This window comes from Cebus imitator, unplaced genomic scaffold, assembly GCF_001604975.1.
Source record: "Cebus imitator isolate Cc_AM_T3 unplaced genomic scaffold, Cebus_imitator-1.0 Scaffold122, whole genome shotgun sequence".
Classification (NCBI taxonomy): domain Eukaryota; kingdom Metazoa; phylum Chordata; class Mammalia; order Primates; family Cebidae; genus Cebus; species Cebus imitator.
This window is the reverse complement of record NW_016107437.1, coordinates 2,245,128-2,267,693: the sequence shown is the minus strand read 5'-3', so window position 1 is coordinate 2,267,693 and position 22,566 is coordinate 2,245,128. Positions and strand designations below refer to the sequence as shown.

Genomic DNA, 22,566 nt, shown 5'->3' with positions numbered 1-22,566 from the left:
GGGTGGGTGGGTGGATAGGAGGGGGTTGGGGAGGTGGATAGGAGAGGGAGTGGGGGGTGGATGGATGGATAGATGGACTGATGGATGGGAAGAATGGACACCTGCATTGGGTGAGGGAATTGGCAGCGCTTACTGACATATTGGACTCAGGTGGTGATGAGGGTGTGGCAGCACGAATGATTGCCACCTTGAGCTATCAGGGGTGATGGTGCCAGTAACCAAGATGGGGAAGAGCAAATTGGACAGGTAGGGAAATTGCTTCCAGTCTTTGTGGCCCTCCCTCCCCTGGGGACATTTTGCAAAGTCTGGGGAGAGCTGGCATTATCATTTCTCATCCCGTTAGTCCCCCTGGACCCTTAAATGTCTTCTTCCTTGAGTAGGTCAGTGGCCCATAGGGTGTGGCTCTCCTATGCGTCTTTCTGGCCTCACCCTGGTTCCATCTGATTTGCAATTTCAGAGATTCCAGATTCGCAGGTGGGGCAGGCGGCCTCCTGCATGACTGCATGCGCAGGTGAGTGATTCTCTTGGGATGGCTGAGCACACCTCTGGACCAGAAGCCTGAGCCCAGTACAGGTCCCAAGGGTGAAGCTGTCAGATGGGATCACAGGCAGCCCCAGAGGGCCCTGCCTATATTCCCAAAGATACCAGTTGGGAGGACCAAGTCTAGTTCTGGAAAGGCCACCCACAGACTTAAACGATAGGAAAGCGCAGAGTAAAATGCCTTAAGCCATCCCAGCCCCCAAGGCCCGGGACTTTTTCCTCATACCTGTGGGCCGCAGGTGGAATAAATGTCTTTGGCCAGGTGATGCCATTTGCATTTTGGAGTGGAGCAGATGAAAAAGCCTTTTGGGAAGAAATTCTTGGGAAAGAGAGAAGCACCTTAGGAATATGAGGTGTGGTTCTGTCTCAAAGAAATTGACATGAGAATGTAAATTCAATCACAAGCCTTAGGGAGGGGTGAGGTGTCATAATTAGGTTTCACACTTGATCCCCTGGCCACAATAGAAGCTTAGAGATTTGGCTCGAGAACTACAGACCTCTCTGTTCCCTAAATCAGCTCTTCCCCAGAGCAGCTACTCTCCTCACCCCGAGATCCCCCAAGGTTGGCCAGCTTTACAGCTTTGTCTTCTGTGGAGATCAGGATAACAGTCCCCCAACGCCACTTGATGTCCTTCAAGGTGATGGGTGAGGAGTCGGACTGTCGAGGGTGGAATCCCAGCTGTGTAACCTTGTGTAAGTCCGTTAATCTGAGCCTCAGTTTCTTCTCCTCAGAAGAAACTTGATATCCATCAAGGTGGTAGGTGAGGAGTCGGACTGTCGAGGGTGGAATCCCAGCTGTGTGACCTTGTGTAAGTTAGTTAATGTCTCTGAGCCTTAGCTGCTTCTACTGTAAGATAGAGAAAATAGTGTTCACCTCAAAGTTGGTTATGAGGCTTAAATGAGTTACTGTAGATGAATGCTTCTCGGCTGGGGTAATTGTGTCCCTCCCTCCCCTGGGGACGTTTTGCAAAGTCTAGGGACATTTTTGGTTGTCGCAACTGGGCCCTGTTACTGGCATCTCATCAGTAGAGGTCAGGGATGCTGTTAAATTTCCTGACAACACACAGGACAGCCCTCACAAACAGAATTCTCTGACCCCAAATGTTAATAGTGCCCAGGCCAAGAAACCTTGACATGAGAAGAAGGCTTAGCCCATGATGACCCTGGCTAGCACTTTTACTGTCTTTATTTTCTTTTTCACCTTTATGAGGGTATGCAGCTATTCAACCTTTCCCCAAGCTGGGGACAGGAAGCTCAGAGCCCCAGATGGAGGGGAAGATAGAGGTGTAAGCAAGGATGCTTGGAGGTGGAGTTGGGGGTCCCAGATGGCTGCAGATTGTCAAGGTGACATTACTCTCTGTCTCTGCCCTCCAGGGTCAGCTGGTCCCCACCTCCATGTGGGGACCAGATACACCTATCGCTTTTCCACCAACACCAGCACCAGCCTGCAGGAGGTCCCGGTGGAGGGGAGTGGCCTTGGCCTCCAAGGCTTGGCTGTCCTTGATGTGCTTGGCCCATGCCAGATGGCTTTACGGGTGAGTATCTTTCGGTAACTGGGAGATCACCTTGACACTGGGGAGGACCCAGAGGAAGCCACAGCCCCTCACCTCCAATTTCCAATTTGCTTGATAAGCAGAGGAACTTTCTGAGAAATCTTACATTTGGCAAGTGAGGACCCTGGAGAAGAACGTGGAAAAGTGGTGCCATTTTGGTTGTAAGACGTGCCATAGAGGGCCCACTGGGGGAATAGCAGAGGCTAAGGAAGGTATATTTTTAGGGCAGGTTGGGGGAAGTCCTTGGAGTGAGAAGAGCCATAGAATGAGGACATACTGTGACCTAGGGGTGGACCGAGAGCCACATCTGAAGGTCTAAGGGTAAGCAAAGTCAAACTGAGTCAAGGCCTTTGGACAATGGAATAGACTGGGTGGAAGTCTATTTCCAGGAAGGCCTGCCCTGGCCTGTTTTCTGCTAGACACTGGCCTGGCAGTACCTGGGTCCACAGGCTCGGGTTAAAGGCAAACACTGAGGTGCAGTGGTGGTAGGTCCTGGGTTAAGGCAGAATCATACACTAGGCCTACTTGGTGGTTCCAGGTTTGTTTTCATTAAGATTTTCTGGAAGCTCCTCAATGTTTTTGCAAGTGGAAGTGCTTGCCCATTTGCCTCTGTCCCATTTCTCATAACCCTTATATTTTTTCCTGGATAAACCCTCTCACCCCCGATAAGTGGCCTTTTAGTTTCTGCTGGAGTCTCATCTTGTATTGTGATGCGTTTTTGTATTGGCTGGAGCGCTTGCTAACAAGAGTTTCTCAAAATTGTTGTTGCATTTTCACGTAGACCACAGAATGGGGTCTTTCGTGGAGTGGCCCTGAGCTGCTTCTGAATGCTTAAAGTGTCCAAAATGTCAGAACTGCTGCTTTATTAGTCTTTGCCATCCTTTTACATCGTTCAAAACACTTGTAGGTGTTTTTATCTGCAGGGCCAGTTCTTACAAAGCAAATTGTGCTCTGTTGCAGTTTTATTCATTTGTTTGCTTTAAGCATTTAAGAAAAGTTACCAATGTCAAATGTTGGCAAGGGTATAAAGAACTGGTGTGTTTCAAAGATTCTAGATGAAAAGTTTCTGGCCCATTTGGAGGTTAATTAACTAAACATATTTTTAGAGCAAAAAGTGTAAAAATCACAAATCTTCAAAACAAGGAATTTCCATAAACCAAATATCTACATAGTGATCACCAGAGGAGGAAACAAAATAGAACCCCCAGAGCCTCCTTCATACTTCTTCTTGGTCACTTCTCCCAAAGGTACAGCTTCTTTTTTTTTTTTTTGAGATGGAGTCTCACTCTGTTGCCCAGGCTAGAGTGCGGTGGCACAAGCTCAGCTCACTGCAACCTCTGCCTCCCTAGTTCCGGCGATTTTCCTGCATCGGCCTCCCGAGTAGCTGGAATTACAGGTGCGCACCACCATGTCCAGCTAATTTTTGTACCTTTAGTAGAGACAGGGTTTTACCATGTTGGCCAAGCCGGTCTTGAACTTCTGGCCTCAAGTGATCTGCCTGCCTTGGCCTCCCAAAGTGCTGGGATTACAAGCGTGAGCCACTGCGCCTAGCCTGCGTGCCTTATTTCTATCACCGTACTTGAGTTTTGCCTGTCTTTGAACTTCTCTCTGATGGAATTGTACAGGATGCTTTCCTCTGTGTCTGGCTTATCTGTATTTGTATTTTTTTCCTGTGATTATAATATGGAATACACCATTTCAACATCTTAAGTGTATAATTCAGTGACATTAAGTATTTTCACAGTGTTGGACAACCATCACCACCTTCATCCCTAGAACTTTTTCAACGTCCTAAATAGCTCTGTACGCACTGATGGCGGCTTCCCATTCCCTCCCTGCAGACCCTGGGCACCTCTATTCTGCTTTCCGTCTCTATGAACTTGCCTGTTTTTTAGGTACCTCATAGAAGTAGGATCACATAACATGTGACTGTGTCTGGCTTATTTTACTTAGCATAACGTTTTCAAGGCTCATCTACATTGTGGCATGTAGCAGAACTTCATTCCATTTTTTTTAAAAAATGTTTTTTTTATTAAAAAAAAAAAAAAAAAAAAACAGAGATGGGGTTCCACCATGTTGGCCAGGCTTGTCTCGAATCCCTGACCTCAAGTGATCTGCCTGCCCCGGCCTCCCAAAGTGCTGGGATTAAAAGTATGAGCCACTGTGCCCAGCCAAAATCTCTTAATTTTTTTTTTTTTTTTTTGGGGACAGAGTCTTGATCTGTCACCCAGGCTGGAGTGCAGTGGCTCAATCTTGGCTCACTGTACCCACCACCTACCTGGGTCAAGAAATTCTCCTGCCTCAGCCTCCCAAGTAGTTGGGATTACAGGTGCCTGCGACCATGCCCAACTAATTTTTGTGTTTTTAGTAGAGACGGGGTTTTGCCATGTTGATCAGGCTGGTCTCAAACTCCTGAGCTCAAGTAACCCACCCGCCTCAGCCTCCCAAAGTGCTGGGATTACAGGCATGAGCCACTGTGACTGGCTGTATTAAATTTAAACAGTGAAATCAGTTCTTTTAGGGAGGATATTTTGCATTTTTAGGAAGTCTACCTTTTGCAACCAACACACACACACCCGCTCACCCACCCACCCACCCTTTGGTGATGCTGGGATATCCAAGTCTTCGTTACGGGCTAAGCCTTTGTTTGCTCTACAACGGAACATATTCCTGTTGCTACTGTAGAGTCCTATGACTCCCTCAACCAAACTGCCAGTGTCTTTTTGGGCAGAATGAGAACTTTCCAGACATTTAGCAGGCAGCTGTAGGTACTTAGCTGTGTCAGTGATCTACCCCTGGAGACATTCAGCCTTCACCACCCAGGCTTCGTACCTGGTCCAGGGAGGGGTCTCTCTGCCTTGCCCCCAACATGGGTTCACGTATCCTGCTGGGCCCTTGACCTGCTTTGTGGGTGGGGTGCTGGCGAGATCGTGGGGTATGCCGGGAGTGGTCACCAACTCACCGTGCTTTCTGCTTCAGCTCCGAGACTTCCAGGTGACATCCATCCGGGGGTCCAAGGTGGAGCTTCTGAAGGAGTCAGAGAGGCTGAGGTAAGACACTTGGCCATGGGGCCGGGACCTGCTCATGATGGGGCTGGAGGTGTGAGCTCTCTACCATCTTTCAACAGCTGTCGAGCTCTGGGTGCACTGAATTACATTAGGACAAACAGTTAGGGTGACCCCTCTGTAGCAAAGAGATGCCATCGTGGACTGAAGTTCACAGAAGTTTCTGTATTTGTTTTGACTTTGTCAAGCACCAATGGAGACCGCTGTGGGGGTGGGTGCCTTCATGTAGGAGCCTTGGGTGACCCCACCAGGTGTCTTACCTGGTGGGAGGAACGCATCCTGTAGTTCTGGCTGTCCCCCCAAGCGTGTCCAGGGTTCACGCCTGTCAATCACCGCCTGGGCATCGTTGTTGAGGTTGTTCTGGAAGACTCCAGCTCATGGGACTGCTGGGCCGGTGGAGGTCTCTCTCTTCCCTCCCCCGCTCTGCCGAGACCCCATCCTCTCCCACCCCAAGCTAAGCTCCCCTTTTGTGACCCAGCCAAGCCTGGGATTCTCCCTGTGGCTTGTTTCCCAGGCCTCCCTGACAGTGGCCTTGGTGGCCTCAAAGCTCAGAGGGGCCGCCAGTCTGAAGACAACTCCTCTGCAGACTGCTCTTCCATTTTTATTGCGAATTCATTTGTTAAGAAATAAAGCCTTTGTCTAGGGATACCAGGATGGGGGATGCTGCTGAGGGACAGACAGATCCCCACTGAAAGGCAAGGGGAGGATCTCCTCCAAGGGACTATTGTCCCCCAGCTCCTCATCAGAAATGCTAAGTCAGCGGGGCCGGGGGTTGTCACTTCCTTGAGGCCAGACTGACACTTGCTATTCTGGGAGTGGTGGGTGCCATTAGCATTTCTCTCCATCAAGGCCTGAGACCCGGGGGACTGCCTTAAGACCCCCAGGCTCTAGTTGGAGCTGGAGCGTGACTGCCGCCCCCCGTCGCCCCTCCTTCAGAAGTAGACGTGGTGACGCATCTGTTCCCCAGGGCTCTGTCTTGCCAGCCTGTAGGGTTTGGGGACTCGGCAGCTTCCCGTCATCTTGGAGCATCTTTGTCTTGCCCCTCCAAGCTCCAGGCAGGGAAGAGGATTTCACCACCCCTCACCCCCCACCTTCCCATCCTTCACCCTGCAGATAACAGACCCAGGCCCCTTTCTGCCAGGCAAAGGGCGGGCGGGAAGAGCATCGAGCTGAATTCTGGTCCTAGCTCCTCCCCTGGCTTGCTGTGTGACATCCCCCAAGAAGGCCCCTGTCTCGGGACTTCATTTCGTTGTCTCAGCAATGACAGAGTCTCAAGTCCCTTCCAGTTCAGGGTTTCTGCGGCCTGTGACGCAGGAGCCTGCCTGGGTTCACAGCCCGGCTGGGGCCCTGAGCTAGACGCTGTTGCTCTGAGCCTGCTTCCTCATCCGAATGTGGGTGGAGGGATGACAATGACCTCCCTGGTGGGATCTGTAGGGAGGGAACGACTCTCGTTACCTACCTATGTTCTGTAGTTGTGCCTAGAAATGAACCGACATTAGAAGAGGTAGATAGATTTTTTACACGCACAGAGACATTCCAGAATGAAAGAGTGAAGGCCCCCCAAAGTGGTGAATTTGGGAGCTTATGTACAATTTTCATGGGGGAAGGGGAGGAGGGAGGGAGGCAAGTTAGAGAGGAGTAGATGGTTTCTGGAAAACAGGAGTGGACCTTTAGGAGAAGAGGTAGGAGAGCCTGGGCGCGGTGGCTCATGCCTGTAATCCAGCACTGTGGGAGGCCGAGGAGGGTGGATATGAGGTCAAGAAATCAAGACCATCCTGGCCAACATGTGAAACACTGTCTCTACTAAAAATAAAAAAAATAGCTGGGCGTGGTGGCAGGCACCTGCAGTCCCAGCTACTCGGTAGGCTGAGGCAGGAGAATTGGTTGAACCTGGGAGGCAGAGGTTGCAGTGAGCTGAGATCACACCATTGCATTCCAGCCTGGAGACAGAGGGAGATTCCATCTCAAAAATAAAATTATATTAAAAGAAGAGACAGAAGATGCGCAAGCGTGGGATGAAGTTTGTCTGGGTGTGGTGTCACCTTGCAGTTTTTAGAATGAGAGCTGCTCTCCCAGGTGATGAAACTCCCTGGAGAGGATTAATGACAATTAGGTTGCTTTTGGGGGATCTGTCTTAAGGCAGAAGAAGGGGAGTTCAGAAAGTGTCTCCCCATATTTGCTGTTTCTCAACAAATACAGCCTTTAGTTCAAAGTAGACAGAAGGCTGGGTGTGGCGGCTTACGCCTATAATCAGTGCTGTGGGGAGACTGAGGCTAGAAGTTTGCTTGAGCCCAGGAGCTTGACATCAGCCTGGGCAACATAGCAGAAACCTGTCTTTACAAAAACTTTAAAAATTAGCTGGGCGTGGCGGCCACATGGCAGTGGTCCCAACTACTCAGGAGGCTGAGGCAGAAGGATCGTGTAAGGCCACATGGTTGAGGCTGCCGTGAGCTATGATCACGCCACCGTACTCCAGCCTGGGCAGTAGAGCGAGACTCTGTGCACACACACACACACACACACAAAAAAGTCAGTACACCCAGGTGGCATAATTTGGGGTGGCACATCCCAAGCGCCTTCAACTCCTTCTTGGGGTTGAGATGCTTTGGAATGATTGCCTAATCTTGGGGGCTCAGCCTTTCATTCTTTGACACTTGTCTCACACACCTGTCCTTTTGTCCCAAGTGTGACAAGGCTGGGGTGGCTCAGAGCCGACTTGGCTGCCCCAGAGCCCCGCTGCAGAGGGAAGAAGAGGGGGAATGTGGGGTTCCCCATGTGGGTTCTCCAGGTGCTCCACATGGGGGCTGGCCTGCAGGAGGACAGGCATGCTGTGGCCTCTGGCAGTCAGCAGGTGACCTGGGGCGTCGGAGGGTCCCGCTTGACCCCTGTCTGCCCTCTTGCAGCACTGCCCTGGGCCGTAACCCGCTCCGCTTCATCCTGCATTCTGGACGTGTGGCCCGCCTGTGTCCCCGCCCCGCTGAGCCTCGCTGGGTGCTGAACATGAAGCGTGCCGTGCTGAGCCTCCTGCAGGGCAATGCGGGGGCCTGCAGCCCCAAGACCCTGGATGAAGTGAGGCCAGGAGATGGGAAAGGGAGGGGAGTGAGGGTGGGGTGGACAGAAGGCCGACCTGTCCCTCACCGTGTCTGTCCAGGTGGACATCCTGGGCCGATGTCCTACCACATACCAGTGCCGTGGGGACTGGCTGCACAAGACCAAGGACCTGGCTCGGTGCTCCCTGCACAGGGGACGGCCCTCACTGCATTCTCAGGCCCTGCCTGGAGTGGCCGTAAGTGCTGGGCGGGGTGGGGCAGGACCCGACAGCTGCTTTCCTAGACCCTCCTCTTCCTCCTTTTTTCTTCCGTTTCTGGCGTCCCTCCTCAGCTCCCCCTCCTCGACCCCAATTCCTTCTCTTCTTGGTCCTTTCTTTACCTCCTCTTCTCCCTTCCCCTTCCTTCCCCTCTTCTCCTGCCTCCTAGAAATGTTACTGTATGTGTGTGTGGATGTATGCATCTGCTTCCTGAGAGACAGAGTCCCACCCTGTCAACCTGTCTGGAGTGCAGTGGTGTGATCGTGGCTCAGTGCAGCCTTCAACTCCTGGCCTCAAGCGATCCTCCTGTCTCAGCCTCTTGGGTAGCTGGAACTACAGGCACAAGCACCACTCCTGGCTAATGTTTTAATTTTTATTTTTGGTAGAGAGGGTGTCTTGCTATGTTGCCCAGGCTGATCTTGAACTCCTGAGCTCAAGCGATCCTGCTGCCTTGGCTTCCTCCAGGACTGCAGCTGTGGGAGTGACCCCCACACCCACCCCTCTGTCATTCCCCTAATGCCTTCCTCCCCACTCTGTCTCTAGCTCCCTGAAGAAGCAAGTGCTTTGTAAATAGCAAACATCTATCTGCAGAAGGATGAGAGAGGATTCCTGTTCATGTTGAGTCATTATGAAAAGTCTCAGCATCTGAGAAGTGGAGGTGGGCCTCTGCTGATGCGAATGTTTTCCAGCTGAGGCTCTGTCGTCCCCCTCTTGCGGGTCACTGTCTGCTGGACTTTCTTGCTTCCCCTCGTCCTTGTCACCTCCTGTCTGCCTTTGTCTGGGCCGCTGTTGGTGCAAGTCGGGGTGGGTGACACTGGGATGCAGCCCTGAGCGTCTCCTCCCCAGCCTCACTGAGAGAGGGGTGGGGGCCTGCAGTTCTGATGCGGCCCTCAGCCCTCCTCCCTTGGTCCCAGTTGGGTCCTGTGGGTGGCTAGATCCTGGCCTGAGCTGTCTGTTCTCCTCTTGATCTGCAGCCTGGCCTGGCCTCCCGTCTGACCTGTGTCCAGAGCTTCCGGGCTGGCGTGCTGCGGGAGGCCTCCTGCACAGAGCTGGACACCGCAGGGCCGCTGTCCGTGAAGGCGAGCGCTGTGCAGATTCGAACTCTCTCCTCACTCAGCCTGCTGCACGAGAAGGCCCGAGATCCAGCGGGCACAGGTGACCTCAGGTTTCCCTAGTGGCTACCCCCTGGCCATGGTATGAGGGTGGTCTGGCCACAGGGGCCCAAGGAGGTCCAGGCTCCGTCCCTCTATCCTGGCCTGGATGCCTCTGAGCCATTTCTGAAAATGATCGTCATCAGGAGAGTTAGCCACTTCTAGAAGCTTCTGCAGGCTCTTTCTGCAGGCTCAGATCAAATGGCTCTGACTTGGTAGAGTCCTTTTTCCCCGTGGAGTCTTTGGTTTCTCAACCCTAAATTCAGTGACTTCTCAGTTTGCTCGTTTCAGGGGCAAACTGACTCAGGTTTTCTGATTGTCCGGAAATTTCCTGCCAACACATAGCATTCCCTGAGACTTGGTGCCCTTCTACAATTTTGCTTGGAAAGAAACAAGCGAGGCCTGTGTCTGGGGGAGGATTTCTTTTCCGTGTTTGGAAACTGCCTTCCTTAATAATGAAATAAGAATGGTTATTCTTACTGCTGGGATTTTTGGAAGGATTTACTATGGGCCAGTGGCCATGCTGAGCCCTCTGTGTATTTCATTCTCATCAAAACCCCATTAGGAAGGTATTGTTACTAGTTAAATTTAAAGAGGAATTCTGTCCAGGTGCAGAGGCTCACGCCTATAATTCCAGCACTTTGGGAAGCTGAGTTGGGTGGATAACTTAAGATCAGGGGTTCAAGGCTAGCTTGGCCAACATGGCAAAACCCCATCTCTACTAAAAATGCAAAAATTAGCCACGCATGGATGTGGGTGCCTGTATTTCCATTTACAGGTATTGATCGACTTACCACCTTTGCAATTTACGACCATTTGACTTTACGACCACAATCGCTAGCCACGACTGCTCCGCGTCTGGCAGCACAAACGTTGCCCAGCTGGGCGTACGACAGTGCGGACCAGCTTCCGGCAGCACTACCATCTCCGCGTGCACCATTTCTACTGTACATATAGCCTACTCAACTTACGACCAAATCGTGTTACGACCGGTCCACGGTCCCGACCGTGGTCGTAAGTCGAGCACTAGCTCGGGAGGCTGAAGCAGGAGAATCGCTTGAATCCAGGAAGCAGAGGTTGCAGTGAGCCAAGATCACACCACTGAACTCCAGCCTGGGCCATAGAGTAGACACCATCTCAAAAAATACATTAAAAATTTTTTTATTTATTATTTTTTTTTTTTTGGAGGCACAATTTTGTTCTGTTGCCCAGGGAGGAGTGCAGTGGTCTGATTATGGCTCACTGCAGCCTCAACCTCCCCAGGCTCACGTGATCCTCCTACTTCAGCCCCCCCAAGTAACTGGGACCACAGGTGCACAGCACCATGCCTGCCTAATTGTGTATTTATTTGTTTATTTATTTTGAGAGATGGCATTTCACTGTGTTGCCCGGGCTGGTCTCAAACTCCTGGGCTCAAATAATCCTTCCGCCTCGGCCTCCTGAAGTGCTGGGATTACAGGCGTGAGCCACCGCGTCTGGCCCTTTTGTTGTTGTTGTTACTGTCACTATTATTTCGAGATGAAGTCTGGCTCTGTCACCCAGGCTGGAGTGCAGTGGCTTGAGCTCAGCTCACTGTAACCTCCTCCTCCTGGGTGCAAGTGATGCTCCTGCCTCAGCCTCCTGAGTAGCTAGGATTACAGGCAAGCGCCAGCACACCCAGCTAATTTTGTATTTTTAGTAGTGACGGTGTTTCACCACCAGGCTGGTCTCTAACTCCTGACCTCAGGTGACCTGCCTGCGTCAGCCTCCCAAAGTGCTGGGATTACAGACATGAGCCACTGTGCCCAGCCTTCAACTTTTTTCTTTTTCCATGTTTACAGAAAACATCAATTAAGAGACAGTCTAGCTGTGTCACCCAGGCTGGAATGCAATGGTGCCTTGACCTCCTGGGCTTAAAGGATTCCTCCGGCCTCAGCCTCCCCAGTACACCTGTGCGCCACCATGCCTGGCTAATTTATTAAATTTTTTGTAGAAACGGGTCTTGCTATGTTGCCCAGGCTGGTCTCAGACTCCTGGCTTCAAGTGATCTTCCCGCTGCAGCCTCCCAAAGTGCTGGGATCACAGGTGTGAGCCACTGTGCTCCACCTTAATCAGCTTCCGAACATGTCATCACCCTTGTGTCATTAACCATCATCTCCCCAGACCCTGGCAGCCACTGAACTACTTGTGCCTCTAAGAATTTTCCCATTGTGGAATTTCATATAAATGGGGTCATAAAGTGTGCCCTTTTGTGCCTGACTTCTTCACTCAGTACAGTGTTTAAGGTTCATCCATGTTGTGGCATGAATTGGAATTTCTTTTTCCTTGCTGAATAATATTCCATTGTATGGATGAATTTTTTTCCATGTTTCCATTGTCATTCCCAGGAAGCTTATGGAGTCAGAACTGGATTCAGGTTCTGACTCTGTGTTGTGTGACTTGGGCTGATAGCGTCTCTCTGTGCCTCAGTTTCCTTAGCTGTAAATATATGGGTAGGTCACCGCTTACCCCATAGGTTATGGGGTAAGTTATAGAAAATGGTCAGCTGGACACTGTGGCTCCAGCCTGTAATGCTAGTTCCTTGGGAGGCCAAGGCGAGCAGATTGCTTGAGCCCAGGAGTTCAAGTCTGACAACATGGTGAAGCCCCATCACTATGAAAAATATAAAAAATGAGCCGGGCACGGTGGTGTGGGTCTGTAATCCCAGCTGCTTGAGGGCCTGAAGTGGGAGGATCACCCAAGCCCAGGAGGTCAAGGCTGCAGTGAGCTGTGATTGTGTGACTGTTCCAGCCTAGGTGACAGAGTGAGACCCCTTCTGAAAACAAAAGGAAAAGAAAGAAAATTGTCATTGCCTTTAAGCACCTGGCACATGGCCTTTGTGAGCACTAGTTTACATCCTCCTGGCCCCATTCTTTAGGGCCCGATCCCAAAGGCACACTTGGAAATGAGCCTTTATCCCTCCTTGAAATTCTGCGCTGGGCTCAGGTGGCCCTGGCTTGGCCCTGTCCTTCTCCCCGGGTAATTGTTCTAGGGTTAGAGTCGTCTGGTTCGCAGCTGTTGTGGGAAAATTCTCTCCAGGCCTGCAGATCCTTGGCAGGTCATCAGGAGTGTTTTTTTTTTTTTTTTTTTTTTTTTTTTTTTTTTTTTTTTTTTTTTTTTTTTTTTTTTTTTTTTTTTTTTTTTTTTTTTTTTTTTTTTGAGATGGAGTTTCCCCCTTGTTGCCCAGGCTGGAGTGCAGTGCCGTGATCTGAGCTCACCACAACCTCCGCCTCCCAGGTTCAAGTGATTATTCCTGCCTCAGCCTCTGGAGTAGCTGAGATTACACGTGTGTGCCACCACACCCAGCTAATGTTGTATTTTTACCAGAGACAGAGTTTCTCCGTGTTGGCCATGCTGGTCTCGAACTTCTGACCTCAGGTGATCTGCCCACCTCAGCCTCCCAATGTGCTGGGATTATAGGCGTGGGCCACCACTCCCGGCCCAGGAGTGTTTTCATTCATGCTTGTCTGAGCACCTGTTATGTGCTGAGCACTGCCAGGGCTCTGGGGACAGGGCTGTGATCATGGTCAACTCCATCCTTGTCACCCTGAGGCTGCCACCCGCCTGGGAGGGGGAAGCTGCAGATGGAGAAAAACCCAGTCAAGGTGGCTGGAGACAGTGATCATGTCAGAAAAGAAATTAAACAGCCTCACGAAAGCCAGTGACTTAGACGGGGGCCAAGCGGGCCTCTCTGAGGACGTAATGATTTTGCTGAAGCATAAGACAAGCTCAGCTTTGGGAAGATGCAGGAAAGAGCATTCAGGGAGGAAATGGGAAGTGCAAAGGCCCTGGGGCAGGAATGACCTTTATGTGTCCCAGGCTCCCCTGGGGCTAAGGAGAGGTCTGGAATAGATGGGTGGATGTGTACACCTGTGTGAAGCTAGACACACTGTAAGGGTGAGTGCTCAGGCCTGCAGGCAGCCAGGTGGGATCGCACAGCATCTAGAGGGCACACGCCTCTGCCGAGCAGCATGGAAGCTGAGGGAAGTGTAGATTGCAGATTTGAGAGTAGGTCTTTGTCTGGGGTGTGGGGGTCCAAGCAGGGCTCAGGAAAGTTTAACACCACAGGTGTGTGCAGAGCAGAGGGCAGTTTCTGCCATCACCCATCTTTCCTAGGAAGCAGCCACAGGACTGAAGGCATGAGAAAGATTAAGACTTTTTTGACAAGGTGACATGTGACATGATACAAAAGGACACATGCGTACCCACCCTCTCCAGAGGCTGCCACCATTCTTGGCTTCTAGTATATTTTCCAGACAAATCCTGTGTACTTACAGATACATTGGTGACTGTGTCTTTTTGGGTTGTCTGGCTTTTACATTTTAAGTTTTTTTGAGACAGCCTCACTTTCGTTGCCCAGGCTGGAGTGCAGTGGTATGATCTCGGCTCACTTTAACCTCCACCTCCCAGGTTCAAGCAGTTCTCCTGCCTCAGCCTCTGTGTAGCTGGGATGACAGCCATGTGCCACCACACCTGGCTAATTTTTTCTATTTTTAGTAGAGATGGGTTTCACCATGCTGGCCAGGCTGGTCTTGAACTCTTGACGTCAGGTGATGCACCCACCTTGGCCTCCCAAAGTGCTGGGATTACAGGTGTGAGACCCTGTGCCCGGCAGAGAGTAGTCTGTTTCTATTTTACTTTTTTGAGGTGGAGTTTCGCTCTTGTTGCCCAAGCTGGAGTGCAATGCAATTCACCCGCTTCAGCCTCCTGTGTACTTGGATTACAGGCATGCGCCACCATGCCTGGCTAATTTTTTGTATTTTTAGCATAGAAAGGGTTTCTCCATGTTGGTCAGGCTGGATTTGAACTCTCAACCTCAGGTGACCCGCCCACTTTGGCCTCCCAAAGTGCTGGGGTTACAGGCTTGAGCCACTGCGCCCAGCCTGTTTTTATTTTTGCCCCATACACTCGTCTGCATCTTGCTTTGGTCCCTCGATGGCTTGGAGGTCTTTTGAAGGCAGGTCGTGTCCTGCTGACCTGTTTCTGTTAAAGGGTACTCGGTGTTCCCTGGCGTGAGTGGGCCATGGTTTGTGTGCTCATCCCCCGCTGGTGGGGACACAGGTTGCTTCTCATCTGAGGCTGTTTGTAGTGACACTGCCACGATTTCCCTCCTAGACACCCTCTTACCTATTGCTTGAAACATGCTGAGGGACGCACTGGCCGGGGTGGGGACAACTCCCAGAGGACTTCCTAGCTCACTCTGCGGTTTCCCCACGTGGTCATCCCATCCACCTCTTGCCATCCCAGATCCAGATGATGGAGGCGATGAAGACATGACCCCAAGCAGCCTGCTATACGAGTGGGAAGAGACTCCATCCCAGGCCATGGTGGCCGCTGCGGACAACTTAGTGAGGAGGCTGTGCCTGGCTCAGACAACCAGCTTGCAGGTAAGTGGCTTCTGCAGCCGCAGGCCAGAGTCTTTCCTGGCCCTGAGTTCCTAGGACACCTTCTTCCTGCCCACATCCTGGCCCTTCCTCTCAGTTATTTAGTATCCGGGAAGGCATGTACGGGTGAGTAGGCTGTGCACTGCCCAACTGTGCCTGGTTGCAGAAGGAAATCGGGATGGCGTGTGCCAAGCCAGTGTCCTACCCCAGGTTGGATGTGAGCAGAGGGGGGAAGCCTTTTCTCCTCTGTCTGTCTAGAAGCAAACAGCAGTCCTGTTGATTTACAATCTAACCTCCCAGGCGTAGTCACAGATGAGCCTCAGCACTGAGGATTTCCCACAACAAAGTTAGAAACACAGGCGTGATGGCTCACACCTGTAATCCCAGTACTTTGGGAGGTGGAGGTGGTGGATCACCTGAGGTCAGCCTGGCCAATGTGGTGAAACCCCATCTCTACTAAAAATACGAAAAATTAGCTGGGCCTGATGGCACATGCCTGTAATCCCAGCCACTGGGGAGGCTGAGGTAGGAGAATTGCTTGAGCCTGGGTGGCGGAGGTCGCAGTGAGCTGAGATTGCACCATTGCACTCCAGCCTGGGCAACAATAGTGAAGCTCTGTCTCAAAAAAAAAAAAAAGAAAAAGTTAGAAACACATGGCCAAGGCCTCCTCCGAAACTCCCAGCTGTTTCAAGTCAAGAGGTGGCTGTGGCTTTTTGAAACTTATGGCCAGTTCCTTCATCGGAGGTCATCAAGTGTCTGAGACCCTGAGGCTGTGCTCTGATGACGCGAGTTCTCCTCCCCACCTGGCTTGTTCTGAGAGAGAGCCTTGAACCCACATATAAGATGGAAAGCATGAGAGAGATGGTTTAACGTGGCACAGTCCCTGGGGAAGGAAATTGATGTGTCATTGGATTGAAGACTCATCCAGATAATCCAGGATGATCGTATCTCAAGATCCTTAACTTAATTAAATCTGCAAAGATCCTTTTTGTAAATAAGGGAAATTTACAAGTTCTAGGGCTTGGGACATGGGCATATCTTTTTGGGGGCCTCCTTTCAATGTCCTACAGTTATTTTTTTAAGACAGAGTCTCACTCTGTTGTTCAGGCTGGAGTATAGTGGTGCAGTCATGGCTCACTGCAGCCTTGACCTCCCGGGCTCAAGTGATCCTCCCATCTCAGCCTCCAGAGTAGCTGGGACTACAGGTACATGCCACCACACCTGGCTAATTCTTGTGCTTTTTGTAGAGTCGGGGTTTCGCCATGTTGCCCAGGCTGGTCTTGAACTTCTGGACACAAACAATCCTCCCACCTCAGCTTCCCAAGGTGTTGAGATTACAGGCGTGAGCCACCATGCTCTGCCAAGGCTTTACGGTTTTATTGGGCGCTTGGTGTATGCTCAGACAATCAGCTCCAGGGCCTCACCTGCATAATCTAATTTAATCATCTCAGTGAAAGTTATATCATTGTGTCCATTTTACAGGTGAGGAAACTGAAGCTTGAAGAGTGTAGGAAATGTGCTTAAAGCCACCTTGCTAGTAAGTGAGAGCTGGGCTGTTATCCTGGGCAGTCTGGCCCAGAGCAGGGTTTCTCACCCTGCGTGCTATGGACACCAAGGGCTGGGTTGTGCTTTGTGGGGTGTGAGAGGGAGGCTGTCACGTGCAATGTAGGATGTTTAGCAGCATCTCTGGCCTCTTCCCGCAAATGACAGCATCATCCCCACCTGCAGTCCATGACAACCAGATGTCCCTAGGGAGCACAGTTGTCCCCAGTAGGGGACCGCTGCTCTCCGGCCTGGGCTCTAACCATTGCACCACTGAACTTCATGGCTTGATGGGAAGGCAGGCCTGCATCCTTTGTCTGGCTCCAAAAGCACCCTGACCACTGCCTGGGCAGCTCCCCTGACAGGGGTGGCTCAGGGTACGGTGTGCTGTGGGCCTGGGTCTCCACATTTGGACCCTGATGGTGCTAGCCAGAGAGGGCACCGTGTGGCTGTCTGTCTTAGAGCACTGAAAAGGAAGTTACTGCCACTGGGGAGGTCCCCTGGGCTGAGGGGTGAAGTGCCGAGGACCCTGTTGTTGGAAATGGCTTTGCAGGGACCCGTCGGTGTATGCCAAGCAGCTCCTGGGAGGGCTGACAGCCTGCCTGGGTTGCCAAGGGGGATAGACCTCATGAGCGTCTGCTTGAAATGCCTTTGCCCCTCCCTATTGTTGGTGGCCAGGAGACAAGGTTTGTTTTTCAGTCTGGAAACAAAACCAAGACTCAGTGCACAATAGAAAGCAAACCCTCCGCTGGGGCCTCCGCAGAGGCCCTGAGTTTTCGAAGCTGGCAGCAGTGGGTGGGATGGCCAAGAGCTTCCCTAAGGAACAAAGGAGGAGGAAGCAAGGGGGCATTGCAGGTGGGAGGGGACAGACAGAGGGAGCCAGCGGGGCCACCTTCTGCGGGCTGCCAGGAAGGACGCCTGGGAGAGGGCGTGGCTCATCACCCGTCTTGCGTGTTGTGAGGACAGGGAGGTGAGTTAAAGGTGTGTTTACTAAGGGCTGACTCTGCAGTCAAGAGACAGCGTAGACAGTGGTGAGACAGGCCTGGCTTATAAGGGCGGGTGAGTAGATGGCGAGGTGTCCTGCAGGCGGGCGTTAAGCACTGCTGTTTCAAACGTTAAGTTGTGGCCGGGCGCGGTGGCTCATGCCTGAAATCCCAGCACTTAGGGAGGCTGAGGTGGGTAGATCACCTGAGATCAGGAGTTCAAGACCAGCCTGGCCAAGGTGGTAAAACCCGTCTCTACTAAAAATACAAAAATTAGCCGGGTGACTATAATCCCAGCTACTTCGGAGGCTGAGGCAGGAGAATTGCTTGAACCCAGGAGGTGGACATTGCAGCGAGCTGAGATCGCTCCACTACCCTCCAGCCTGAGCGACAAGAGTGAGACTCCATCTCAAAAAAAAATTAAGTTGTATTAACGTAGCTGACTAATGGGTACAAATACACACTTCCGTAGAAGAAATCAGACCCTGATACTTGATAGATTCTTAAGGTGACTGTAATTAATATTAATCCTACATTTAAAAATAGCTGGGGCTGGGTGTGATGGCTCACGGCTGTAATCCCAGTCCTTTGGGAAGCCAAGGTGGGCAGATCGCTTGAGGCCAGGAGTTTGAGACCAGACTGGCCAACATGGAGGAACCCCATCTCTACAAAAAATACAAAATGAGCCGGGCGTGGTGTCGCCTGCCTGTAATCCCAGCTATTTTGGAGGCTGAGGCAAGAGAATCGCTTGAACCAAGGAGGTGGGGGTTGCAGTGAGCTGAGATTGTGCCATTGCACTCGAGTCTGGGCAACAAGAACGAAACTCCAACTCAAAAAAAAAATGACTGGAAGAGAATAATTTGAATGTGTCTAGCGTAAAGAAAAGATAAATAGTTAAGGTGATAGATATCGTAATTATCCTGATTTAATTAGATGAATGTATCAAATTATTCCACGGGTACCCTGAAGATATGTGCATTTAATGTGTATCAATAAGTGAATAGGCTGGGCACCCTGGCTCATGCCTGTAATCTCAGCACTTTGGGAGGCTGAGGTGGGATGATCACTTGATCTCAGGGGTTTGAGACCAGCCTTGGTAACATAGGGAGAGCCCATTTCTACAAAAAACCAGCCAAACATGGTGGTATGTGCCTGTGGTCCTAGCTACTTGAGACGCTGGTGGGAGAATGGCTTGAGCCCGGGAGGTTGAGGCTACAGTGAGCTGTGATCACACCACTGCCCTCCAACCTCACTGACAGAGTGAGACTCTTCTCCAAAAAAAGAAAAGAAAAATTTAAAAAATAAAATAAAATGAATTATATTAGAAACAATGGTATGAAGTGCTCCAAACCACGACCACCTGGCTACTTTACCACAGTTTACTGTTGTCTTTGCATTGGAGGTTAGTCATGTTGATTGTAACTGTGTGGTGGAAATATGTGCTAAGGTTGCAGATTTCTTCGCAGGTCCGTCCTTAGCAATTGTATGTTGGTAGCTTGAAATTGACCACGATGGGTGTATTTACACCATGCGAATCGGCAAACGCTACAAATCAGGACTTTTTTTTTTTTAAGCCCTTGCCTGTCAGATGCTGGTTAAGACTGTGGGCTTAGGAGCTGGTGCCCTAGTTCAAGTCTCTACTCTGCCACTGAGTAGGATGTGCCTGCTGGCACCTGACTCAAACACTCTGATTATCACCTTCCTTCTCTGTCAGCTTGGACCAGTGCCTGGTACATAGCAAAGGCTCCTTACTAAGTAACTAGTGGCTTAGTAATTATTACTCTCTTTCTTTTTTTTTTAAACAGGGTCTTGCTCTGTCACTCAGGCTGGAGTGCAGTGGTGTGATCTTGGCTCATTGCAATCTCTGCCTCCTGGGTTGAAGTGATTCTCTTCTCAGCCTCTTGAACAGCTGGAATGACGCGCCTGTGCCACCACAGCTAGCTAATTTTTGTATATTTGGTAGAGACGAGGTTTCACCATGTTGCCAGGCTGGTCTCAAACTCCTAACCTCAGGTGATCTGCCTGCCTTGACCTCCCAAAGTGCTGGGCGTACAGGCGTGAGCCACTGCACCTAGCCTTATTATATCATTGTATGTTATTGGCGGTGATGGGGTGGCAGGTTTTTTACTGACCTAAATGTCTGTCTGTCTTTTTTTCCCCCCTTTTGAGATGGAATCTCTTTCTCTTGCTTAGACCGGAGTGCTGTGGTATGATCTCGGCTCACTGCAGCCTCCACCTCCTGGTTCAAGTGATTCTCTTGCCTCAGTCTCCTGAACAGCTGGGATTAAGGCATGCAACAGCATGCCTGGCTAATTTTTGTATTTTTAGTAGAGACAGGGTTTCACCATGTTGGCCAAGCTGGAATCGAACTCCTGACCTCAAGTAATCCACCCACCTTGGCCTCCCAAAGTGCTGGGACTCAGGCGTGAGCTGCCGTGCCTGGCCCCGGACTTGATTTCTGGGCAGAAGCCTTGAGCCCTTTGTCTCCATCCATAGCCTGCCTAGGTCTGCTCTCTTTTTTGCTTTTGAATTTCTTCTTCCACCAATGGAGGGAAAGCAGGATGAGCCACTCATGAGCCCTTCTCTTGTGCCTGGCTCTGAAAGGCCCATTCTCAGGGTAACAGTTGTGGCCAGAGGCTTGCCCAGAGCAGGAGGAGTGGTCCTGGGCAGGCACCATCTCCCGCTGCCCGTCAGCTGTTCTGAGCCCAGGGTGCCAAGGGCAGTCAGGGAAAGGCAGCCAGGGGCCAGAAAGACATGTAACCAAGCCCATTAGGAAGGAAGGAAGCAGGCCTGGAACTGAAATTTTTTTGGATAGCTGCTGCTCACTGGGCAAGAGAGTCTTTGAGGCCACCAGTGGTCAGGGCCAGACGTGATGGTGGCAGTCAGTCTGCAGCAGGGGCTGGCTTGTGGGTCCTGCTAGAAGAAGGAAAGGCGGAGGAGCTGAGGGTAGCCACTGGCTCTGCCCACACAAGGCATATTCCGGGAAGGCTGCCTGGATTCTGGCAGGCAGGCATGTTGGCAAGTGGGCCGAGTGACCAGTGAGGGCCTGTTTTGCAGTCTGCGTCTTGCTGAGATCAAGCTTCGTATGTGGGGATTCCGTCACCGTCACACACACAGCAGGGAAGCCAAGGGCCAGGGAAGCAGGTCCCAGCCTTGGAGGACCCCTGGTGGGTGAGGTCTACAGCCTGGCCCTGGACAAGCCTGGGGAAACACGGGGGGCTTCCCTGCAGGAAGCTGGGACTGACTTGGCTTGGCTCTTACCTTGTTGCTCCTTCTGTGGCTTTGGGTTTAGGTCAATGCGGTGAGCCTGAGTGAGACTACGGGGTACCAGGAGGGAAGTTTCCCAAACTAAACGTCTCCTAAACCCGGGGGCTGCTCTGAGTCCTTTATTTCTTGTGAATTTTGGGCCTTCTGCAGCCCCCATAATGCCCTTTATTAGCTGTCACTGTTAATAATTGTATAAAACAATTCCATTCTTTTTTCATTAGAAATATTGGAAAAGGCAGGGTACAGTGGCTCACGCCTGTAATCCCAGCACTTGGAGGGGCTGAGGTGGGAGGATCACTTGAGCCCAGGAGTTTGGGACCAGCCTCGGCAACGTAGTGAAACGTCATCGCTATGAGAAATGCAGAGAAATTAACAGCGTGTTGATGTGTGCCTGTATTCCCAGCTACACGGGAGGCTGAGGTGGGAGGATCGTTAGAGCACAGGTGCGTGAGGCTGCAGTGAGGAGTGACTGTGCTTCTGCCCTCCATCCTGGGAGACAGAGGGAGACCCTGTCAAAAAAAAAAAAAAAAAAAAAGTATATATATTATATAGGAAAATCTCGCCACTTCGATAAATATTTGAAATATACTAAGACTCATTAGAATAATTAGATTATAATCATAGTGAACATTCATTGGGCTTTTATTAGCTGCCACAGATTCTGACAATATGTCTATTGTTTCACTGCCATATCCTGAGTGCAGTGCAGCGCACATAGTAGGTGCTCAATAAATACCTGCTAAATTAAAGTGAACCAGCCTGTGTGCTTGTAGGGGCTGGGGGTGCAGTGGGGGAAAAGATGGACCTGGAGGCTCATTTCACTGGGTCTCAGGACACCTTGGGAAAAGGTGGCAGGTCCTCCCCACTTTCCCCACAGTTGTGCTCGCCAGCAGAGGACAGGTGAGGTGACCTTTGGGGATCCCCCACACTGCTGGGTGTCTCATGCTGCTCCCTCTGAATCCTAGGCTATGGACTTGTTCCTGACACTGGTGTCCCAGCTCCACGGCCTTTCTGGGGGTGAACTGATGGAACTCTGGCGACATTCTTCCTTCAAATGCCGAGACAACGGGTAAGGCCCCTCCCTGGGTAGCGGGTGCACCAGGAGTTGGCTGGGGGTGTCCCTGGCTTATGGGGAGTCTTATGCTGAGGGATGGATGCTGATGTCTTATCCCGTCCCCGAGACATGACACTGACTTGCCCTTCAGTCCAAGAACGTGCGCCAAGAAGGAGATTAAGTGGGGAGCCTGGAGGTTCCCACGGGGCCCAGGCTGGATCCTGCCTGGGACCAGAAGCTGAAGGGCCTGGTGCATAAAGACAGCCATTGTTCCCTTCCCCAGACAGGGACCCTCTTGCTGAAATTAGCATTCCAATGCGCCTAGGGTACCCTCCTGCAGGGGATGGATCAGAGAGTCAGGGCTGGGGGGTGCTGGGCAGGGCTGGGATTCCACCACCCAGTCCTTGCTGATCTGGGACCAGTAAGGGGGGTAATGAGACTCGCAGTCCGAGAGGGGAGTTTCTGAGGCACTAACTCCTATGCTAGGGAGTTGGAGACCAGCCTGGGCAACATAGCAATGACCCCGTCTCTACAAAAAATGAAAACATTAGCCAGGCGTGGTGGCGCACACCTGTGGTCCCAGCTCCTTGGGAGGCTGAAGTGGGAGGATCACTTGAGCCCAGGAGGTGGAGGCTGCAGCGAGCTGTGATTGCACCACTGCACTGCAGCCAGTGTGACAGAGTGAGACCCTGTCTCCTAAAC

At 51.3% G+C, this 22,566-nt stretch overlaps 1 protein-coding gene across 1 annotated transcript in view; it reads left to right on the top strand.

Moving 5' to 3' along the window:
* LOC108312180 overlaps positions 1-22,566 on the top strand; it is a 160,800-nt gene that overhangs the window by 4,680 nt on the left and 133,554 nt on the right. Inside the window, 8 exon segments of the mRNA XM_037742506.1 lie at positions 458-511; positions 1,915-2,075; positions 5,073-5,143; positions 8,062-8,227; positions 8,310-8,444; positions 9,440-9,620; positions 14,882-15,021; positions 21,776-21,879. Coding sequence (XP_037598434.1) covers positions 458-511; positions 1,915-2,075; positions 5,073-5,143; positions 8,062-8,227; positions 8,310-8,444; positions 9,440-9,620; positions 14,882-15,021; positions 21,776-21,879 — 1,012 coding nt within the window.